Genomic DNA, 20,434 nt, shown 5'->3' on the forward strand with positions numbered 1-20,434 from the left:
CACTAACTAGGTTTGGTGGCTTTCAATCCAAAACAGGAGAGACTATTGAATAGCTAATTAATGTGATGTGTACTCAAAAGCAGATTATCTTTACAGTTGACTTGACTGTAAGAAAAAGTTCAAAATACAAACACCTGAAAACACCCTTCTCCCATCCACTCAAGAAGCACTGAACACTTACATAGTAAAAATCAATATTTTATTGCCATGCTACAATTCGTATGAAGCTGGCACTGGTGAGGGGATGTTTTCAATATTACATAATACATTTTGAAACTGACATCATCTGGTAAGCTCAATGACAAAGCACGCCAAAATTAAATGGTAGTATATGAATCTTGAAAAACAAAACATACTGTGTGTAGTATAAATGTCATTTTTGCTTAAAAGGAAGCATGGAATGTTTGAAACAAACCACAGTGGGAGAGGGGTGGTTTGAAACAAGTTTGTGAATTTTTCAGAAGGATTTTGGCAACTCTTTAGAATTTTTTATTTTTATAAAATAAACTCTAGAAAGCTACTTTTATACAAAGTCGCTATGTAGGATGTCTTTATGTAGGAAAAAAATTATAATGCAAAATTAGAACAAATAACAAATAACAACAACAAATTTACAGTATTTTACAACGTAATGACAAAAAAGTAACATACAAATACAGTTTTGGCTTTCATAGAAATGTATATTTATGCATTTAATAAATGCATTTGTGGCACACTGGTGATTACAGGAGTTATTGTCTGTTTTCATGCTAAGATTTTAGCTGGGCTGTACCATAACTTCGGAACCACAGTGCAGGGTTAGAGAAGCAATGTTTCAGAAGACATAGCTGAAGGTGATGCTACAATGAAATGACACGTTTATGTTAAAAAAAGAAAGGCACCATACTTGCTGGTTGGGACATGCCATAATATGGTATACCATACAAACACTATTTCCTTTTACAAAATGGAAGCATTTCCTATACATTCAGTAGCAATCAATGCCTTACAAACAAGACAACTGCCTGCATTCAAGGTTTGGCAAATATCAGGGGAAATATAGAATTAGTACCATATATGTATCTTTATATAATATTATATATTTATATATATATGTATATATTGCATTGGAAATTAACAGGGAGTTCAGGTTGTTGACATCCGTTGCTAAACAAAAAGTATAGAAATTCCTGAGTGAAGGACCTTCTCCATTTTTAAGATCATTTGTTTCACATACAATACCTCAAAACATCAAAGCACTAAGGAACGTGAAATTCAGAAAGTAACCTCAGTTCTGACCATAAACGGGAATAAAACTTTTTCAGTTACATTTTCAGGTCATTTGTGAATATATCGAAAAGCAACATCATCCTGTTTGATGATGATACCTCATGTTCTCAGCTAAGACAATGTGGACATAAAAGCTCTGCATGAGAAGACTTTAATTCCTAACTCTGCCTCCCTTTCTTCACTGCAAAGAGATTCTGGAACAGAGGAATGTTACTACCAATGCAAACTTGTGGCTAATTTTACACTACTGTGTTAATTTGTTTGAAACAAGCACAAAGTTGTCAGACATGCCTCATGTCTCATATATATTATGGCCTTAATCAGATTTATATTGATGTGCTCCAGCCCCTAGCCGCGGATCAAGGTTCTGGCCCCATTCACGGACACTTCTGTGGTAGATTTCAAAGGAACTCTTCATGAAGAAAGAAGCCATTCTATGGTAGGGCCTTTGTGAACACACAGGAAGACTGCCCTGTGCCACAGGAACCAACAATTTCGTTCTTAATGACAGTCATACATTTTTTTACATAAAAGTACAACGGAACAGATATAGCAGAAGACATGTACTTCAAATATACATGTTACCAGCCTTAAAAATGATGAGAGTATTTCAACTGTGCTTTGTAAATACAGTTCAAAAAGTTGCTTTGTTTTTAATTAACATTTCAGGGACAATAAAAGGAACTTCATCAGATATTAATTTCTACTTTCCTTATTTCACACAAAAGTCTATGTTAAACTGGAGTAAACTTTGGGCAGGATCCAGAAAATTGTGAGGAGGAAGCTTGCAGAAGTGAATATTCCCATACACTCCTCCCTGTTCCACATCTCCTTTAGTCATAAAGCCAGTGGTTTTTTTCTGGGGGGAGTAGGTGTACGCATACCCCTAAATATTTTGTGAATCTAAGTCTGGCCTCATTGAGGGGCAGCATTTCAATATGAGTAGGAAAATGAGAGTACTCCTAAACATTTTTTAAGAAAAAAAGCACTCCATAAAGGTGATTCTCTTAGTGCTGCGGGTGGTTGTTGGGGGAGATGGGAAACTGCATAATAAACAGAGGCAACCACTTGCACAAGGTACCTCTCCTAGGAGGGTCCTCTGAGCCTCAAGTATGGCTTTTGAGGGGGTGGAGGCAGAAGGAAAGTCCTGTCTCATGAGCTTCTTCCCACTCTCCATTCCCTGTACCCAGCTTAGTATAATGTCATAATAGCCCAGCAAAACTATTGACAAACATTTCAGAAAAATCTTGACCATACCTGAAGTCCAAAGTCATTCCACTCACTAGATTTGATAGTTAACACTGGTATGCATCATCTAAAAGAAGTATTTTCAGACTGGACAATAATGCAAGTTCAAGTTACCTTTTTTTTTTTTTTTACACCTTGAAACAAGCATCAGAAACATTCATTTGGGATATTTTAAATTAAAAGAACTGTAAAAAAATAAATTGGGGGACGGAATGTGAAATAAGGTGAACAGTTGCACAGAAGGATAGCATTTTATATGACTGTTAAAGGTGTGGAAACTCTTTTGTTGTTTTTATCAAGTCATGCTACTTTGAAGAGAGAACAAAAGGTAAATACAGTCACTGATCATTTTACCGCTAGTATAGTTATTATTACTTTTTAAGAGATGGGTTTTAGGTTCCTTGTGTTTTTTGGATTTTAAGAGGTGGGTATTTGCTTCAACCTTTACTTGGTAAAATTAAAAGGGATCAACCTTCACGAAATGGAAAAAAAAGGATTTATGAATCCAACACCGTAACCAAATTCACAAATGTGTCCTTTTAAAGGGAGATCACATGCAATACTGCTTAGGTCTAGCCCAATATAAATCTGTGTATCGTCAAATGCTGTTAAATAGTACCACTGACAACTGAAATTTCAAGCAAAGTATTTCTATCTTGTCTGTTTAATAAATGAACTTTGTACAATCTATGCACGCTACATGTGTCAGCACCAACACTTTCTCACATTGACTTCCATCTTTCCTTGGCCCACAAATAAAATCTGGGGAAGGAAGTATCCTGTGCATATGTGCTCCCCACATCCAGATTGCATGCAATTGCACCCATATACTTTCTAACTTAATTCCAGGGTGAAGAAAACCCCCAGTAAGCATTAAATAAGAGGAGGAAAGAGAGAACAGGATACAAGACAACTGTGAAACGTGGTTGTACATAGCTGGTGCCTGGGACTGCAGAGTGCTCAGGTGTTCTGCCAGGATCATGCAGTACTCAGATGCTCTGCTTCTATTATAAGCCTTCCTAATTGTCAGGGACTGCTTGGATACTGAGGAATGGGCACCAGAAGGGAGGTTGGAGACTGACTTGGAAAGAGAGAAGTGATCTGGGGCAGCCTGTAATAGCCAGGAGATGAGAGTCAGAGGCAGGAGAAGCTGCAGGGTTGGAGAGGAAAGAACAGGTGCAGGACAGGTCAGGCTGGTGTAGAGGAAAGGACGTCCACACCTCCTCCTTCTGCCCTCACCTCTCCTGCTCCACTGTTTCCAAGAACCAGCAAAGGATTGAAGCAGGAGGAGCAGAAACAAGTTACATGAAGACAGAGACATTGCCTCTTAGCACACAGAGGTCTGGAGTGGCAACTGCCTCATCCACTGCAGGCCTAGGAATAGCTGAGAGATGCAGGACTGATGGGCATACCTTTTCCTAACTTTTAAGTGTACCTTTGACAATAAAGAGCTGATCCATCACTCTGGACATTACTTGCCTGACAGGGCCATAACGCTGATTTTGTCAGAGAAGTGAATGGGTGCAACAATGCAAGTTTGCTGAAAAATCGTAATAAAAGTGAACGGAGAATGAGAGAGAGGTGAAGCAGCAGTCACAAAGAGGGGAGAACACAAGATTCAATCGGCACCAACCACAGAATATGCTGTTATTAACACACGATGTTGTGCAGGAAAATTGAGCACCACCATAGAATTCATGGGGTGGTGTTTACTGTGCCCACTTTTGCATGAGTATCAGGTACAGTGGTACCTCGGGTTAAGAACTTAATTCGTTCTGGAGGTCCGTTCTTAACCTGAAACTGTTCTTAACCTGAGGTACCACTTTAGCTAATGGGGCCTCCCGCTGCCACCGCGCTATTTCTGTTCTCATCCTGAAGCAAAGTTCTTAACCCAAGGTACTATTTCTGGGCTAGCGGAGTCTGTAACCTAAAGCGTCTGTAACCTGAGGTACCACTGTACCACATTGTACAAAGAAAAAACAAACAAACCAATACAGCAATCAAGCAAACGCTTGTAAAGAGTTTTCCCTATGCTGATACTTTCTCCACTCATCTGTGTTAGGCGTGGCAATTTTTTGCCTTTAGTATAAAGCACTTTACTGAAAAATAGGTAGACATAAAAAGGTGGTTGGCAATATTATTCTCTTAAATCACATTTTACTAGACTGCTATTCAACTTGGGCTCATCAACTGATCAATTCAGCAGAGTATCCTGACCAGGTAATAGGTGGTTAAGGCTGAGTATGTGTTCAGTATCTCTGCATGACTGCTGCACAAGCACAAAAGGTACAATTGGACCCAGAAATCTGGCACCCTGGGAATCAGTACCAGCTTCTTTTATTGTTTTCAAAGAATCTGGTAGCTGAAAAAAAGCTTGGAAATATGTGAAATCTATGTTATCTAAGGAAAGTCAGGACTTCCAGTGACCTAGGAACCTCATTTTAGTGCCTGCCACAGCTCTTTGCGCCTATTTCTCGACACCTGCGTCTACAAACCTAAATAGCCTCCATCCAATTAGCCCTCCCATTCTATTCTGTTACGGTCTTCCAAAATACAGTTCTGTTAGGAAAGCATGCAAAATCAGCATATGCACATCTGACTGGTGTAACAACAGAATTTGGATTTTGCTGACACACACAAAAAACCCTGGAGATGTAAAATTCAGAGAGTGAGATTTATGATTTTAAAGGTATTAACTGAGGAGTTTCCAGAATATGCACATGTTCATTAGCACCTTGTTTTTGCAAGTATGTCAACCTATAACATCATGTCTTGTACTTTTCACAATTAAAATTATTACACTGTAAAGACTTCAAAATGAAGCAGTAGGTGCACCTACTCTGTGCCCTTCTGTGATATCCAAATGACTGGATGATTTACAGCTAATGTTATAATATAAAGATAGCAGAGAAATGGTGTCTTGTGTACTTTTCAGGCAAAAAAAAAAAAAGTGGATAGATAGTATTACTGAAAGGTTATTGCCACTTTTTGCAGGATATTGTGGAGGAAATGTCAACATCATGCAAGTTATTTCTCCAAAAAGTATGTGTTCAGTGCTCTCCTACTAAGCACATTGCAGATCCAATGCAAACGTTAATACTGATGACAAACAGAGACTCAAATCTGCTAATGATGACTGCATCCCAACTTTGATGAGTCTCCAATAAAGTGCATATCTTGTCATTTGTTAGCAGCTAATTAGACACACTGTCTCCCTGAAGAGACAGAGATAAAACCATGAAAGCTATTTCGGATGTCAGAAAAGGATAAAGAGCTACCCTAGTTTCTTTCAAACATACATGCAAGGAGATAGTGTTCAGGTACATAAGACACAAAAGATGATTAGGGGGAACAATGCAAGACAATTGATCACATCTAAGCTTTTCTCAAAAATAAATTATGATTGTATCCTCTTTCCTTTTACATTCTACTGTATATTTCATAATACCTATTTTCCTCAAGCAAAATTATAGAGCTTAACACCATGCAGTACTGCCAATCAGGATCCAGTTAGCTGAAATGTATTTAACAGGATTTCAGATTATCCTGACACATTCAATGTACAGTTGCTTTCAGAGAGTATCAATAGTCCCTTAACTTCTCAAGTACCAGGTTATTTACTTCCAAGCACCATTCATTGATGGACAGAGAAAAAGAAATAATTTATTTCCAAAACAATTCACAACGTCCCATTCCTTCTGTCATTTCCATCATGAAAGATTCTAGCTGTATATCTGACTACATTCTCATATAAATATGAGCAGGAAGGTATTTTTAGGCAGCTGAGTTCTTAAAATGTTATCGAAATGAAGGCAATATTATAACTGAACAGAAAAGCAGCTTTGCCAGAGTCTTTTTTATATACTATGCCAAAACAATAATTTAAGTGATTTTTTTGGAGGGTTTGTGTATGGAACTCAACTTTTTTTGGAAGACACTTAGCTTTTTTAAAAAAAAATTGATCTGTTAACATAGTTTTGTTCAATTTGAAGGAAATGTATATAGAGACGTGACAGCCCAAAAGAAAAAAACCTGAATTATATGCATTTTTCCTGTATGTTAGTTTCTCATCTACAAGAAAGTTTTGGGAAACATAGAAAAAAAGTATGCAGCATTTTCTTTCAGAATGAGGAAAATACTTTTTAAAAACCAGTTTTAAAGTAAAATCACTATGCAGTCAGTTCACAGTGTTGAAAATCTCTCAGACCAAGGTAGTAAATGTTAATGATAAAAGCACTGCTGCTATGATCGGAAAAGCAACACACTAAGACTTAATTCAAAATTCACAGGAAATTGGTCCTTGTTTGAAGTCCATGAAGTTCCAATTGAAAGTTTATAGATTCAGAACCTATGGATCTTTCAGAGCAAAAAAAACACAAGTTATGCTACTATCTGCAATTATATTTACTGAGATCATATGGGCTATAAATAAAACAAGTAACTGTTCAGGAGAGATAATTTTCTCTGCAGTTCCAGTGAATGCTTCAGCTGTTCCTATGCATGTTTACTCAAAAGCAAATTCCACTGAATTCAGTGACGCTCAAGCCAATTAACAGAGAAATCTTAACCCTGCCCAGGTAGGAACACGGCAGAGCACAGAATTGACCAGAGTGGAAGACAGGATTTTAATTTTTAAGCTACTTTGCTAGCTGTGCCTCCCCCTTCCCTCTAGCAATGTCCTGGTTTGGGCGTCCTACCCTTGGTATTAACAGCAGAAACACCACTAGCATTAACTACTCATTCATCACCATTTCAGCAGCTAGGCCCATCCACTGGTGGAGCCTGGAAGATGGGATACCTCCACCATATTATAATCCCTCTTACAGCACAGATCAGGGGGTTAGAGCTGGTCTGTAACTTTGCATGGGTCTGGATTCCAAGTATAGTAACTGTTTAAGTATAATAACCCTATAACATATTATTAACAGACTATCCAAATGTAAATCTGCTATTTTATTATAGGAAAGTGTACTTCCAGAGCTTCTCTCTTAAAATATAGCATATTCTGTTTCCGCATGAAAATATTTAAGTTTACAATACTATTTTAAGCCCATGCTTTCCTTTGTTTACTACAATATTGATCGCTTCAATACTGTATTTCATTTCATTTTTTCCTTATTTTTCCAAGTGAACATTGGCAAGGTACCTTCGACATGGAATTTTAAACTGCTACACCCTAACCCTGGATAGATTTGCAATTATTGTTTAAATAAAATAAAGATGTTTATAACTTTAAATTTCATAAATAAACTAAACAGTACCAATATGTTCTAAAACATACTACATTTTGTGTTTTTAAAGAAGGAAAGTTTATGTTTGATAAGATAGTATGCTTATATATATATATATTTCCGTTTTTTACATAACTTCTGGAATTCTTTTTCTGGTGAGGAAAACACACCAGAATCCCACCCCTGCCCCCAGGACCCTTTAAAATGTCTTGAAATTGTTAGATCTCTCCATGGTATCACACCAATTTTTAACAGCTATTTTTTCCTTTGCAATTGCAGGCTCAGCTACTCTGTGTTGCTGTGGTGTTGCTTTGCAAGCTTCTTTTACTGTGAAACTGAGGAACGACTGGATAAATTTACCAGGGAAGATCAGCAGATGCCAGATATACCGGGAATATTCAGTGATAGTTAAACTAGCAAACAAAAAGGGTTACATTTATATATCCAGAGATATTACTTCCAGATATTCTCTGCATATTCAGTAGCTCCTCCATTCAAAGACTTACTCTGCTGGCAAACAAAACTTATGATGGAACACACTGATGTCAATAACAGAACCATATCACAAAAAGCACATTATGGCAGCACTGAAAGGATTTCATGCTTAGAAGCCTAGGCAGATACCCCATTGCAGATGTTTAGGACTGGGATCTCTGTTTCACAGAACCCAGATGCAGACAGGAACATAGGAAGCTGCCTTATACCAAAAGTCACATTATTGGTCCATCTAGCTCAGCACTGACAGCACGAATTGGAGCGGCTATGCAAGGTTTCAGACAAGACCTATCTGGAAATGTTAGGGATTGAACCTGGCACCTTCTGCAAGCGAAGCAAGTGTTCTACCACTGAGCTGTGGCCCTTATCCAACTCAAGCAAACTATTACTTGTTCAACCACTTTACCGGCTTGTTTTGGTAAAGCATAGGATCTTTTCAAGCCCAGCATTCTGACTGCTACATTGACCTGCAAATGTTATCTGGAAGAAGCCAATACATGCTCACATCTCTATACGCCCCTCTCTAAGGTGCCAGGGAACTGTTTGTACTCAAACATCTATAATGCACCATTCCATTTGTGCAAGTAAAGAAGGCCTTTCTGATAAGGGACAATATTATACGTGAGCCTCCCCAAAAGCTTTCCCATAACAACATGGAAATTGAACAAAAGGCAACATATAAAATACAATGAACAAGAGCTATGTACAGAATTAACAGTATGCAACTTAAAGGCTGTATAGGAGAGATGGCGACGCAAAATGAAAAGCAAGAAAGAGCAAAGACATTTTACAGAATGGAAAGATCTGACCATACATTAAATGTAATTGCGAATTACTTCACAAATATCTGTACAACTGTACAGGAAAAACCTGAAGCTGCCACTTGGAAGTCTGTAGTGGATCTAAGCCAAGGCCAATTTCAGATTGTGATGAAAGGGAACACTGACGTAAAGAGAACCCTGGTGTGACCTCTCGCATGCAACAGTGGCAAGTCAATCCTGAAGCTCTTTTCTCAGGATGGTCTGAAGAAACAAATCTAAGTTGGAATCCAAAGAGCTCTGTGCAACCGCAGCAGATAGTGATTCTGCATCTACATGGAACGGTTGCTGATTTTTTTCTTTCAGCTGCATGGGATGTTGCTCTCAATAGGTTTCTGGGAGCAGCCCTTTGTGGGGTGGGGGGCATAATGGGACAAAGAGGGCTCCAACAGTAAGTAAAGTCAGGAATGCCATCCACTGCATCCTGGCCAAAAACAATTTATAGCTCTTTATCAATACAGTACCATACCATATTCTTTATGCCACCTTTACACACAAAAAAGTGTGAGTTTATCTTACTTCCCTGCTAAATGGTACACTTTCTTCAGATTAGTCACTGCTACTTTTGATTTGACAAAGCAAAAAGCAAAAAACAAAACCTTGAACTGCAACACAGTGTCTTTCTGAAGTGCAAATGAATCTGTGACAAAACAGCATTTTTAAAAAATTACTACCTGCTGGATTTATGGTCAGTGGTTTTAAAGTGCATCTGGTCATTATTTCAAGGACTGAAACCAAGTGCTAAATGATACTCTAATATATTTATGAAACTGCTGATTTCATCCCTCCCAAGTCAGCCACTCGTAAGTAATGGCACTCTACTCAGTATTAAAATTTCAAATTTAGTAATTGACTTTATTAATAGATTTACACAGTGCAGGACCGTCACAAGCTGCTCCTACTGGAAGGGCTTTAGAGGATGACAGCTGCCTGTCATCCTCTCCCATCAACTAAGCACTGATTTATGTGCCAGACCATCATTAAGCCCACACATGCTAGATAAAAGGAATTTGTACCCTGTTATGGCTCAACCCAAACTGACCAGAATCTCTCTCGTTGATGCCACATGATGCCATAAATTCAACTGGAATATGTGAATCTACAGGCCTATGCTATGAGAGAAAATACTGACCTGCTTGTTAATATGAAGTTTCAGGAGGCATTAAAAAAAGTGTCATAATGCCTTCAGTGACTTTAGGCACATGGCCAAGTCTGCCAGAACTGGCATGTTATCCAACTTTCAGCCAATGCAATAGGCACTATAAGAAGATGGCAACACTGTCTGAAAGCTGTTAACTACCATTGTAAAATGAAACAGTGTTATTCAATACTCTTTCTATCTTAAATTCCCTTTAAATAAGCACATGACATGAAGCATTCAGAAAAAATCTATCGATCTATAACATGTGGTGTAGCATTTAAAAATCAAAACAGAGCATTCATTTTAAAAAAACTTCAAAAAGGTGCAAATGATTTAACTAATGCTTTCCAGGCTCACATAGGCAGGTCAGTACTATTATGTCTAGTTTTCCTAGAAGTACCGTCGTCACGTGGCAGTGCTTTCTGCAAGCTTGACATAGCAGCTGTTCTTTCAATGTCTATCACAGCATACAGCTCTGTGCGCCTGGTTGGAGTCTGTGGAAGTGGCGTGGTAGGAGTTTTTGGAGTCTGAGGGTTGTCAGAGTCACTGCCACCTTCCAAATCAACCTGTATATAATTGAGCTGCCTGTGTTCTGAACTTGGTCGCCTAATATCAAAGTTAAAGACCGTTGGGGTACAGTCCCGGCGTCTTGCATATTCTACTTTGTGAGCACTTGATGGCACCGTCACATTCTCTGTATTGACATAATTATGCATGGGGTCTAAATTATTGTGATAGCCATTCAGAGATGGTGTCTTTGGTCCTAAACTGTCATCCTCCTCTTTACTTAACTTGTGGGCTTCCCAAACTGGAGGCAAAGATGGCAGGTTTTCATAATTTAGCAATGCAGTTCTCCTCTGAGCGGAATTGTTGATATTCTGGGTATCAGAGGTACTGGATGATATCAGACGACCTCTCCTGAGTCCTGGGGCACCAGGAATAGACAACCTATTTACATTTTCATACGCTATTTTGTTACCAGAGGAAACTTCTTTGCGTTCGTCACTGTCGTACCCAGTGTCCCATTCATTGTTACTACTCGCACTAGCTTGAGTACTGTTGGCACTAGTTTCAGTACTGTTTCCACCACCTTGAGTACTGTTCCCACTGGATTCAGTTTTTTCTTTTTCCATTAACTGCCTCTGGACAGGCGTTGGACCCAAAACAAATTTGACTCCTTCAGGTTCCAGTACGACCTGGGCATCTCTATCATCTGGACAAGTTTCATCTTCCCTTGCCTTGCTTGTTTCTGCATTAGAAACCCTTCGCTCCAGAGGTGTACGCACACTTGGCCTGTTTTTTCTTTCCTCCTGTACACCTGTTGTATTCACATATGTATGGACCTGCAAAAGACAGAATAGCGTGTCAGCTGTGGGGTCACATGGCTACTTCACACATTGTCTTACTCCATTTTTCCTTATGACCACATTTTCCGTCATATCCCAAAGGGGTAGGTACAAGGCAACATGAACTCAGTCCAGAAACCTGCTTCAGAGCACTTCTACCGTAGAGAACAAGACTGGCAACAATTTCAATAGAGATTTATACTATCACAGCAATCATGAGAAAGCGGAAGAGAATTAAGACTGGGATATGACAACTGGCGTGCTCTAGTCCATGGGGTCACGAAGAGTCGGACACGACTAAACGACTAAACAACAATGACAACTGTGAAGTCAAACCCCAAATCACTTACTTGCTCCTCTGCTACAAGCAGGGGATGTGTTGACTCTTCGCCTACTGAAGGAAGACGGGCACTCCCTACGGAAGGGTGTCTGCTGGAGGGATGTGATGAAGCATCTCCATAGGAAGGATACCTTGGATACCCATTGGGTAGACTCTGCCCACTCAACCCAGGTGCTGATTAAAAAGAAAATCCAGTTACCCTATTGTATTGAATGGCGCTCTTTTATTATTTGCTGTAACAACCAATTAGCATGCATGGATGCTTGGGAAATAATAGCAGATATTCACCATCTGAAATCGATGAGGTCTAAATCTTATGATGAATTTTAAGACACTTCAAATGAGAACATGGCAAGTGAGCTCAAGTGTCATATTCAACACTCAGAAAAAAGAAACTTACTGGTAGGTGTGCGGGGTGTTCTTGGAACGTCCATCTCTGTTTGATGTGGATTCCTTTCTACTACAGGCTCCTCAACCACATTTATACTATTATTCTGCATGATCTCTTGCAACATATTAAATAATTCTTCAGCACGAGCACACTTGAAGGCAAATATTCCTACAACAACATAGAATCTGTTAGATACCTTTAATGAATAAAGTAAGCTTCCAATAACAGGTGTTGTACAGTCCATTTAAGCACATACCTGTTAATAAAAAAAGACCTATCAAACTAAATTATGTTAAACCCCTTTTATATATATACTGAAAAGTTTTAAATTACTCATGATCACAGATTTAAACAAAAGGTAAAGCGGATAAAGCAACAATAACCAGAGAGAGAAAATTCAGGAAACAAAACTTTATTGGTAAGCAGTAGTCCCTGAAAGAGCACGGTTTTGCTGCAGCAAAATTGTATTTCAGATTTTCTGCTCGATATTTGTAACAAAATCAATATAAAATTCCTATACAAAGAGGTAAGAAGGATCTGACAAAGGGTACAAGTTTATGTGAAGGTTAAGGGAAGAAGGAATATAAAACAGATTTGGGTGATACAGACAAAGCCAATTTGGTTTTGGTCTCAAGGATAGACACAGAAACAAAGTAGCCAATACCATGGATTTTCCTCTAGTATTGTTCCACTTTGTCTTTTGACAGCAGAGGGAGCCCAACTTACCATCATCAGCAAAGAGAACCAGTGCAGTTGGCAGCTTTGGATTATTCTTCCATTGAAAGCATTAAGTTAAAGTTGACATTCTTGTTAACAAGTGTGTGTTTTTGCTACTGCCGAGCTTTAGCTTATCTAACATATCAAAACTATTGTCCACTACTCTGTTTCAGCCAACACAATTAGGTGTGGTAGCAGATTGTAAAACCTGAAAATTTTAGTAAATTGGTTGTGTGTTAAGAGCAGGAGTACCTTGAGCAAAATTCAAATATAATAACAAAAAAATTTCTAGACAGTATCTAATTGTGTCATGCACACTCTCAAATATTCATGTATTTATTCATCAACTAAATTTGGCATCATCTCCACAGTTGTCTACCACTTGTGCTCAACAACTCATTTATGCTATAAAACCTATTCAGAGAATGCTTCAGACTAAATGGACTGTGATCCACAGTGCTACAAAAAGTCCATATTTTTCCAAGGTAGCTGCTAAATAAAATAATGAATACACCAAAATTTGTCCACAACAGAAATGGAATCCTATTCTTAATGGGCTTTGAGTACAATTAGTGGTTCATGGTCAATGTTAGCCATACTTAGAGTAGACCAGTGTTTCCCAAACTTGGGTCTCCAGCTGTTTTTGGACTACAAGCTAGCTAGCAGGACCTAGGTCAGGGATGTAGTCAGAAAACAGTTGGAGACCCAAGTCTGGGAAACACTGGAGCAGACCTACCAACATCAATAAAATTACTCAAGTCCATTTCAATGGTTCTGCTCTGACTATGAAACACTGGAAGCTCTTGTATTTTATTGCAACAGCTTTTGAACTTTCTGTCTTCAGACAACAGACAATTCTTTCCCAACTGAACATCTACTGACGAACCCTACGCACTTGCCCTGAACATCTGCAGAGGCATGAACTAAACACAAGCCCTATAACTCATCCAACATTCTTCTGTGGTATAACTGGTACACAGTACACTCATCTAATTATATCCTTTAACATCTGTGAAACTGTGGGTTGTATCCAACCCAGTTGTCCCACTAACGTAAGGACTTCCACCTGGCAATGCAACTTTCTTTCCTTTTCCTCTCCCAAATCTGCTCCTGAGGGTTGGGGCAACCCCCAAACAGATTTGGAGCACACATGGGAAAAGGAGCTGGAGCTCCATTGCAAAATGCAGAAGCCCTGGCACTAAAAGGTAAACTTCAGTGGATACAAAGCATTGTTTTGAATACTGACTTTTGAATTTAGAAACATTTTTCAAAAATCAAATTCCTCTTTGTCCCTGCATTTTAGGAAATGACTAGCAAGTTATTTTATAGGAAAGCCTACCACCATTACTGATGCTCTCACTGAGGGACACCCAAAACACAGGTTTTACAGCAATGCTTTTGGTTAACTAACATATTAACCTGTTATATAGAAACAAGTTGTATTAATGCAACTTTCATGACAATCCTAAATATGCTTTATGGAACACAATACTACTTTGTTGGGGGGGGGGGGAGAGAATGTGACTTTTCCCAGTAGCAACCAATAGTGTCATCTGAACCTCATTAGGAATCAGGGGGCACATAAGAAAACAGCCATAACTGAACTGATTGAGAAGATGCTCATTCCCCACAGCAATTCTTTATGCCTGCTTCAAGAGAAGTTGATCTAAAAGTTGAATCTATGTACTTGTGACCACTTTCTGAATAGAATATAATTGTAAGATTTGTGGCATTCCACTGTTATTTGGTAGATATCTTCTTTTTTATGGAGGTCTGCTTTGCATTTTAAGAATTATGGTTCAACTGATACGACCTTTGAAAATGCTTTCATGGCCCACCAACTACAGACGACACTGTGAAGCTGTAGCTCATAATGTTTGGGTACCTTAAATATACACTACACTGTTGGGAAATTAAATTGTTCTCCTTATGATTGCTATTAAATCGAGCAACACTTAACACCACAAATAAACACAGTCCCTCACACAGGTCGGAACACTGATGCTTACACAACAGGCTGGAGAGAAGAAGGATAATTTTTGGTAGTTACAGAAGACAAACCATATAAAGACACTTCATTCTGCCACATTTAGTAATACTTAATGAGGATTAAGTGGGGATCTAAAGCATTGTTAAACAGTTGTCTCCAAATACATATACTTGCTTTCAAACATTAACCAAGAATGGTTGAAGATTCTTCTGATAAATTTTAGTACAAACAAACCAAACCATCATGAGCAATAAAAATGGCGCTGCACTTTTGAGGATTTACAAATGTTTCCAATTTATATCACTCATCCATACCAAAGTTTTAGGGGAGAGGTTAGAGCTGAGATACGATTTACAAAAGGCAATTTATGTGAGTTCCAAAACTCAATCAAACCCACAAACAAGGCATGAAAGCAGCAACCCTCTCCTATTTCTCCCCAACAACTGAGCATCTTTCAGTGTGGAGAATAGCCAATGGCACAACTAGCATCCATGAAGTGGTTCTTAAAAGCAGTGTAAAACAATAGCCATCACCAAATATTATAGTATATGATTGTTGCTAGGATAAATGGGAAGGAAGAGAATCACAAGCATCTTAGAGGAAAGGTGGGATATAAATGTAAAATCTAAAAAGTTAAGCACTTTCGAAGAGGGATATTGTAAAGAGCTTTTTGGAATTCCCAAGTATACCATGTCAATTGGATTATCTACATATTTGCCAAAGCACACCAAAGCTTTGAGAGTACTTCCTTTTTCAGAAGCCATACAGTACTGATTCTTCCTCAAATATGTTCTTCTATGGATTGTATCCAATGGTGCCCATGCATGGACTTCTGCTCACAAAACGAGCCTCCACCTTCCACTCCTCCCATCAGCATACTCCCATTTGCTTCAGAGACTTCCCCAGCCCTCTGGAGCAGATTTGGAGGACACGCAGGAGAGAGAAAATAAAAGTGAGGTCCTTTTGTGCAAAAAGAAGTCTGCTTGTGCAATGCTGGCTTCCACTCAGCATGTTTAATAAGTCTAGGTTTAATTATGCCTTCAACCAATTTACTTGGGGTGGAGGTTTGGCTAATAAGCCTGTAATTTCCTGGCTGTCCATTGGTTCCCTTTTTAAAATGTGTGGCATTGGCTTCCTTCCACTTCTCTAGCAAGGAGGCCCATTTTTAGTGACAAGTTCTCTGCCTATTATTTTTAGATCATCAGTAATATCACATCTGACCTCTTTAAGAGGGTTGTTAATTTTTTGTCAAGTTTCCATATCTTGTCACCTCTATTTCCCTTCTAATCCCCCTTCCCAAAAAAACCTGATTCAGGTGTGGATATGTACTAAATAACCAAGAATGATATCAAACATCCATTAGCTTCTCTGCAATCTTGTTATACTCCTTCAGTTAACCTTCTGTCCAACTGCTTTCTTGTATGTTGATATTCTATTATTGTAAGTAGTTTTGGAGGCCCTGAGGCACAAAGGTAGGCTATTAATATTTTAAAGAAAACAAGCAATCTATCCAAGTTTTTGGCATAAGTGCTGCAATATATTCAGTATGCAATTGACTGGTCTCTGACACACATGATTGTAATCCAATATCTTCCACCACCAGCACTAGTACCTCCCAAAAAAACCCCAACAAAACCAATCCAGTTTCTGTGCTTCCATGCTACAGGGGAAGTTGATTTAGAAAGTGAGGGGTATTTCAGAAGTATGGCAAGATGGTCAGCAGGTCAAAGTAAACTACAAGGCTAGTGCAATTTCCCTGAGTGAACCAAGTAGCTCCATTTTATACAAGTCAGGATATTCTCAGACAGGTAAGATATGGTTCACTGCAGAGGTCTTACTAGCATATTGAAGTATTAAGTGATGATTGATCATTTTAAGGTTCCTACTTGGTGATCTGAATAAATCCTTTTCTGATTTCAGAAAGGTAGGAAGTACTAACCGGGATTTCATTAAAATGCAGGGGAGGTTTTTTGTCTGTTTGTTTTAATTTAGACCAACTGTTGTTCAAAATACAGGTGTTTAGTGACTACTCTCCCTTTCTCTTTTCTAGGTCTTCTATAGGAACAAGCAAAAAGCTATTATACATACCTGGTCCAGTTTGGCATCTTCGACCACTTTCAAATGAGAAGAGATTGGAATCGTAGCCATAGCGGCGCAGACAGAGGTAATGCCATTTGACAGAATCCCGTTTACGGGTATACAAGATTAGTTCTGTGTCTGTAAGTTCCATTATACCAGAACCCAACTCATTACCGTCATCATCCACATTAATAACCTATAAAATAAAATGGATACTATATATTTAAAGCAAACCTCAATTTATTAAGCCACAGTTATGTACCTTACCTAACTCTACTGAACAAATATTTCTTACAAATATTTAAAACTATAAAATAAATCTATAAAACTAACAAATAAATTTGGCTTCCTGATATAATACAGTTCAAATGTATTTTATTTTCCTCTTAACATGGGGCCATGACTATGCAGGCCACATATATTTCCACCCTCCCTCAAGACTGGCTATTAGTGGTGGTTAACTATCTTTAGCTAATAATGCTAAGAGATGTGAAGACAGAAATCTAGGCTGTCTCTGTGGTAATTAGACAAGAGTCGGTTACTATATGTAATACAAATACTATGGCTTAATTTATTTTTGAACAACCTATCTACTTAAAAAGCAAGTCCACCAAGAGAGAAAGAAAAATCCAAACATTTCCAAATTGCCCTACTGATTTCACATTTTCTGTCCCTAACCTGCCGCCACATAATCTGAATTCTGTGCCCATTAAAGGTGACAAAACCCTACCTTGAATTTGTTTCGATGGTTATCAGGGACTGCTTCTTTATCTGGACAGCTACAACAGCTACCCATGACTTCTTTAGAAGACCATGTGATTGCTAAAACCAAAGTAAAAGAGAATGCATTTCAAAAAGAGAAATGAAAACAAACATGCAAATAACATATAAATTGACTATGTACCCAAACCATTAAAGAAAGTTGGCAGAAGAAAGACAATTGTACATCAATGTCAAGACAGAATATAAGCATGTATTGTAGAAAACTACATTATAGGGTGAGCTCCAACATGGCATGAGTGAGTGCCCACTGGGGCAGTGGGATTCCCCGGTCCTCCTTCCCCCCTCCCCCCAAATCTGCTCCAGGAGTAAATTGGAAGTCCTGTTGCATTACTTCATTTTATGCAAGTGAGTGGACATAACTGGATCTTACTCACAATAAGATCCTGGAAGTCCTGCTCCTTGCTTTGCTGGTCTATTTCCACCTGGCTTGGGACCTCCAGCTACAAAAGTTGAGGCTGCTGAACAGACTTTTGGCCTGGGGATTTGTTTAGTATTTGTTGCTGTTACTCATATTATTTTTTTGTGTTTCTTGTATTGTATTGTATTGTATTGTATTGTATTGTATTGTATTGTATTGTATTGTATTTTTTGTATTTCTTTTTAGATCTTATTATGATTTATTTGAATTGTTTGATTTAGTTGTGAACTTTTCGATGTGCTTTATTTACTACATTTGTAATTATGTATTTATTTTCATGTTGCAAGCCGCCTTGAGCATGGTTTTTAACTATTCAGGCAAGTTCAGAAGGTGGTGAAGAGAAACATCCGGCCAAAGGTACGTACACTCACCTAGATTTGGCCATTAATATTTCTAGCCTCTGGTACAGCATCAGTACTTCTGTCATACTTCAAAACATCATGTCGCCCTTCCACATAAATGAGTTACGACCTAAAAATCAAAGTTTTAAAAACAGACTATTATAGAGGCTCAAGAAAGCTGTTTTGAATAAAAGTTGGTTCCGAAAGCAAAACAAATTAGATAAGTCATATTTGCAGAGAATAAGTGTGCACATATGTGCTGGCCATAACTCATTCTAAAAGGGGTAATTCATAAAAACACTATATTTTTTTGCTGTTACAGTATTTTTACCACCATTCTGTTCTTTAACTGAAGATTGCTACTTAATCGAGAAACACAAATAACATAAAAGACAGCATAAGATATTGCAAAGATGTCTTCTGCTGGAGGGGTGTGTGGATCAATTATTACATTTACTTTTCAATAATTCCACCAGGTTTCTGGCTGACCGCTTGCAATGTCTACTAGAAAAGCATCCAAGTGGCTAACTGAAGCAGCCAAATTATATAAGTAGCTAGCACTGCACTGAAGGGAAAGGGGAGGTCTTTTGAGATCACATAAAGCTTCAGAACTGCTCCAAACATCTATCAACTCCTCTCTTCCAGTTTTGAGCTAGATTCGCATACAGATTCTCTGAGTGTAAATTGGGGACTGTTGCCTAGTCTTTTCCTGAAGCAAAGATCTTTCAGCTTCTTGCTTTCTCCTAGCATTTGTTCCCACTATCTTCTCAAAGTCAGCCTCTTACTATGCTTGTTCTGTATGCTGCTATCTTAGAAGAACTACGTCTTCAAAGAATATACTACACATTGGTGCAGTATTATGTAGAAGTTCTTGTTCAAATGTGCAACTAGAGAACATCTCAGATGAGTCTCACATACAGCACTTGCAGTCACCACGTTGCAAAAGCAAATCAGGTCTGGTAAGTGACAGGAAACCATTGGTATGCTATCTTGGGATCCATGGTGGAAGAAATGTGAGACATAAATGTAAAAAAAATAATATTTAACCTACTCCCCCATAAAAGGTCCTAATACGTACATCCTTTCCCATTAACACAACACAAGGTGGTAATGATGTAACAGGTCTACTTCTCTCAGAAGCAGAATATAATGTGCACACTTTAAAAAGAACAAATGTACCGACTACACGTTAACTTGCATTGCAATATTACAAATATTCATTCTGTCAACATTACATATTTGGGGTGGGGCAAAAATATGATTCCATTAAATGAAAGCCTTTTGATAACTAAAAAAAAAATGGGTTAACATTGTGCAAATCCAGTGTAGGATCCAAAGCAATGGATTCAAATTTCAAGAAAGGAGATTCCAACTAAACATTTGGAAGAACTTTCTGACGGTAAGAACTGATCGAGCATAGAACGGGCTATCTCAGAAAGTGGTGGACTCTCGCTCTTTCAATATTTTAAAACAGAGGTTGGATGGCCATCTGTCAAATATTCTTTAGCTGATATTCCTCCATTGCAATGATTTGGCTATAGATGACCCTTGAGGTCCCTTCCAACTCTACAATTCTGCAATTCTCAGGTTCCTTTGATGCTATCCTCCAAAAGAGCTGAAAATATGTGTTGTGGTCACCAACAGTGGTTTACGAAAGCTCCATTCAACATTTTTGTTTCTGCTTCAGTGTCAAGTACTAAGCCCCACCCTTCATTTGTGCAATCTAGTCTGTTTCTATTTAAACAGACACTTGGGTCAGTTCTTTTCATGTTATGTAAATTAAAATCAAGTACTTCTGCTAAGGCTGTAGTAAACATAAATTAATTC

General features: G+C 38.3%; 1 protein-coding gene across 2 annotated transcripts in view; it reads right to left on the bottom strand.

Annotated features, from left to right (window-relative positions):
- Positions 1–182: 182 nt before the first annotated feature.
- Positions 183–20,434, bottom strand: part of FRS2 (fibroblast growth factor receptor substrate 2) — a 41,353-nt gene continuing 21,101 nt past the window's right edge. For both annotated transcript variants that reach the window (XM_080972013.1, XM_080972014.1), the window contains exons 2-7: positions 18,638–18,737; positions 17,796–17,887; positions 17,075–17,261; positions 12,289–12,447; positions 11,899–12,062; positions 183–11,545 (exon numbers count right to left, since the gene is read on the bottom strand). In XM_080972013.1, the coding sequence (XP_080828139.1) occupies positions 10,556–11,545; positions 11,899–12,062; positions 12,289–12,447; positions 17,075–17,261; positions 17,796–17,861 (1,566 nt within the window). In that variant the 5' untranslated portion in view covers positions 17,862–17,887; positions 18,638–18,737 and the 3' untranslated portion in view covers positions 183–10,555. The remainder of the gene's footprint in view (positions 11,546–11,898; positions 12,063–12,288; positions 12,448–17,074; positions 17,262–17,795; positions 17,888–18,637; positions 18,738–20,434) is intronic.

Source organism: Podarcis pityusensis, assembly GCF_964106645.2.
Source record: "Podarcis pityusensis genome assembly, chromosome: 10".
Classification (NCBI taxonomy): domain Eukaryota; kingdom Metazoa; phylum Chordata; class Lepidosauria; order Squamata; family Lacertidae; genus Podarcis; species Podarcis pityusensis.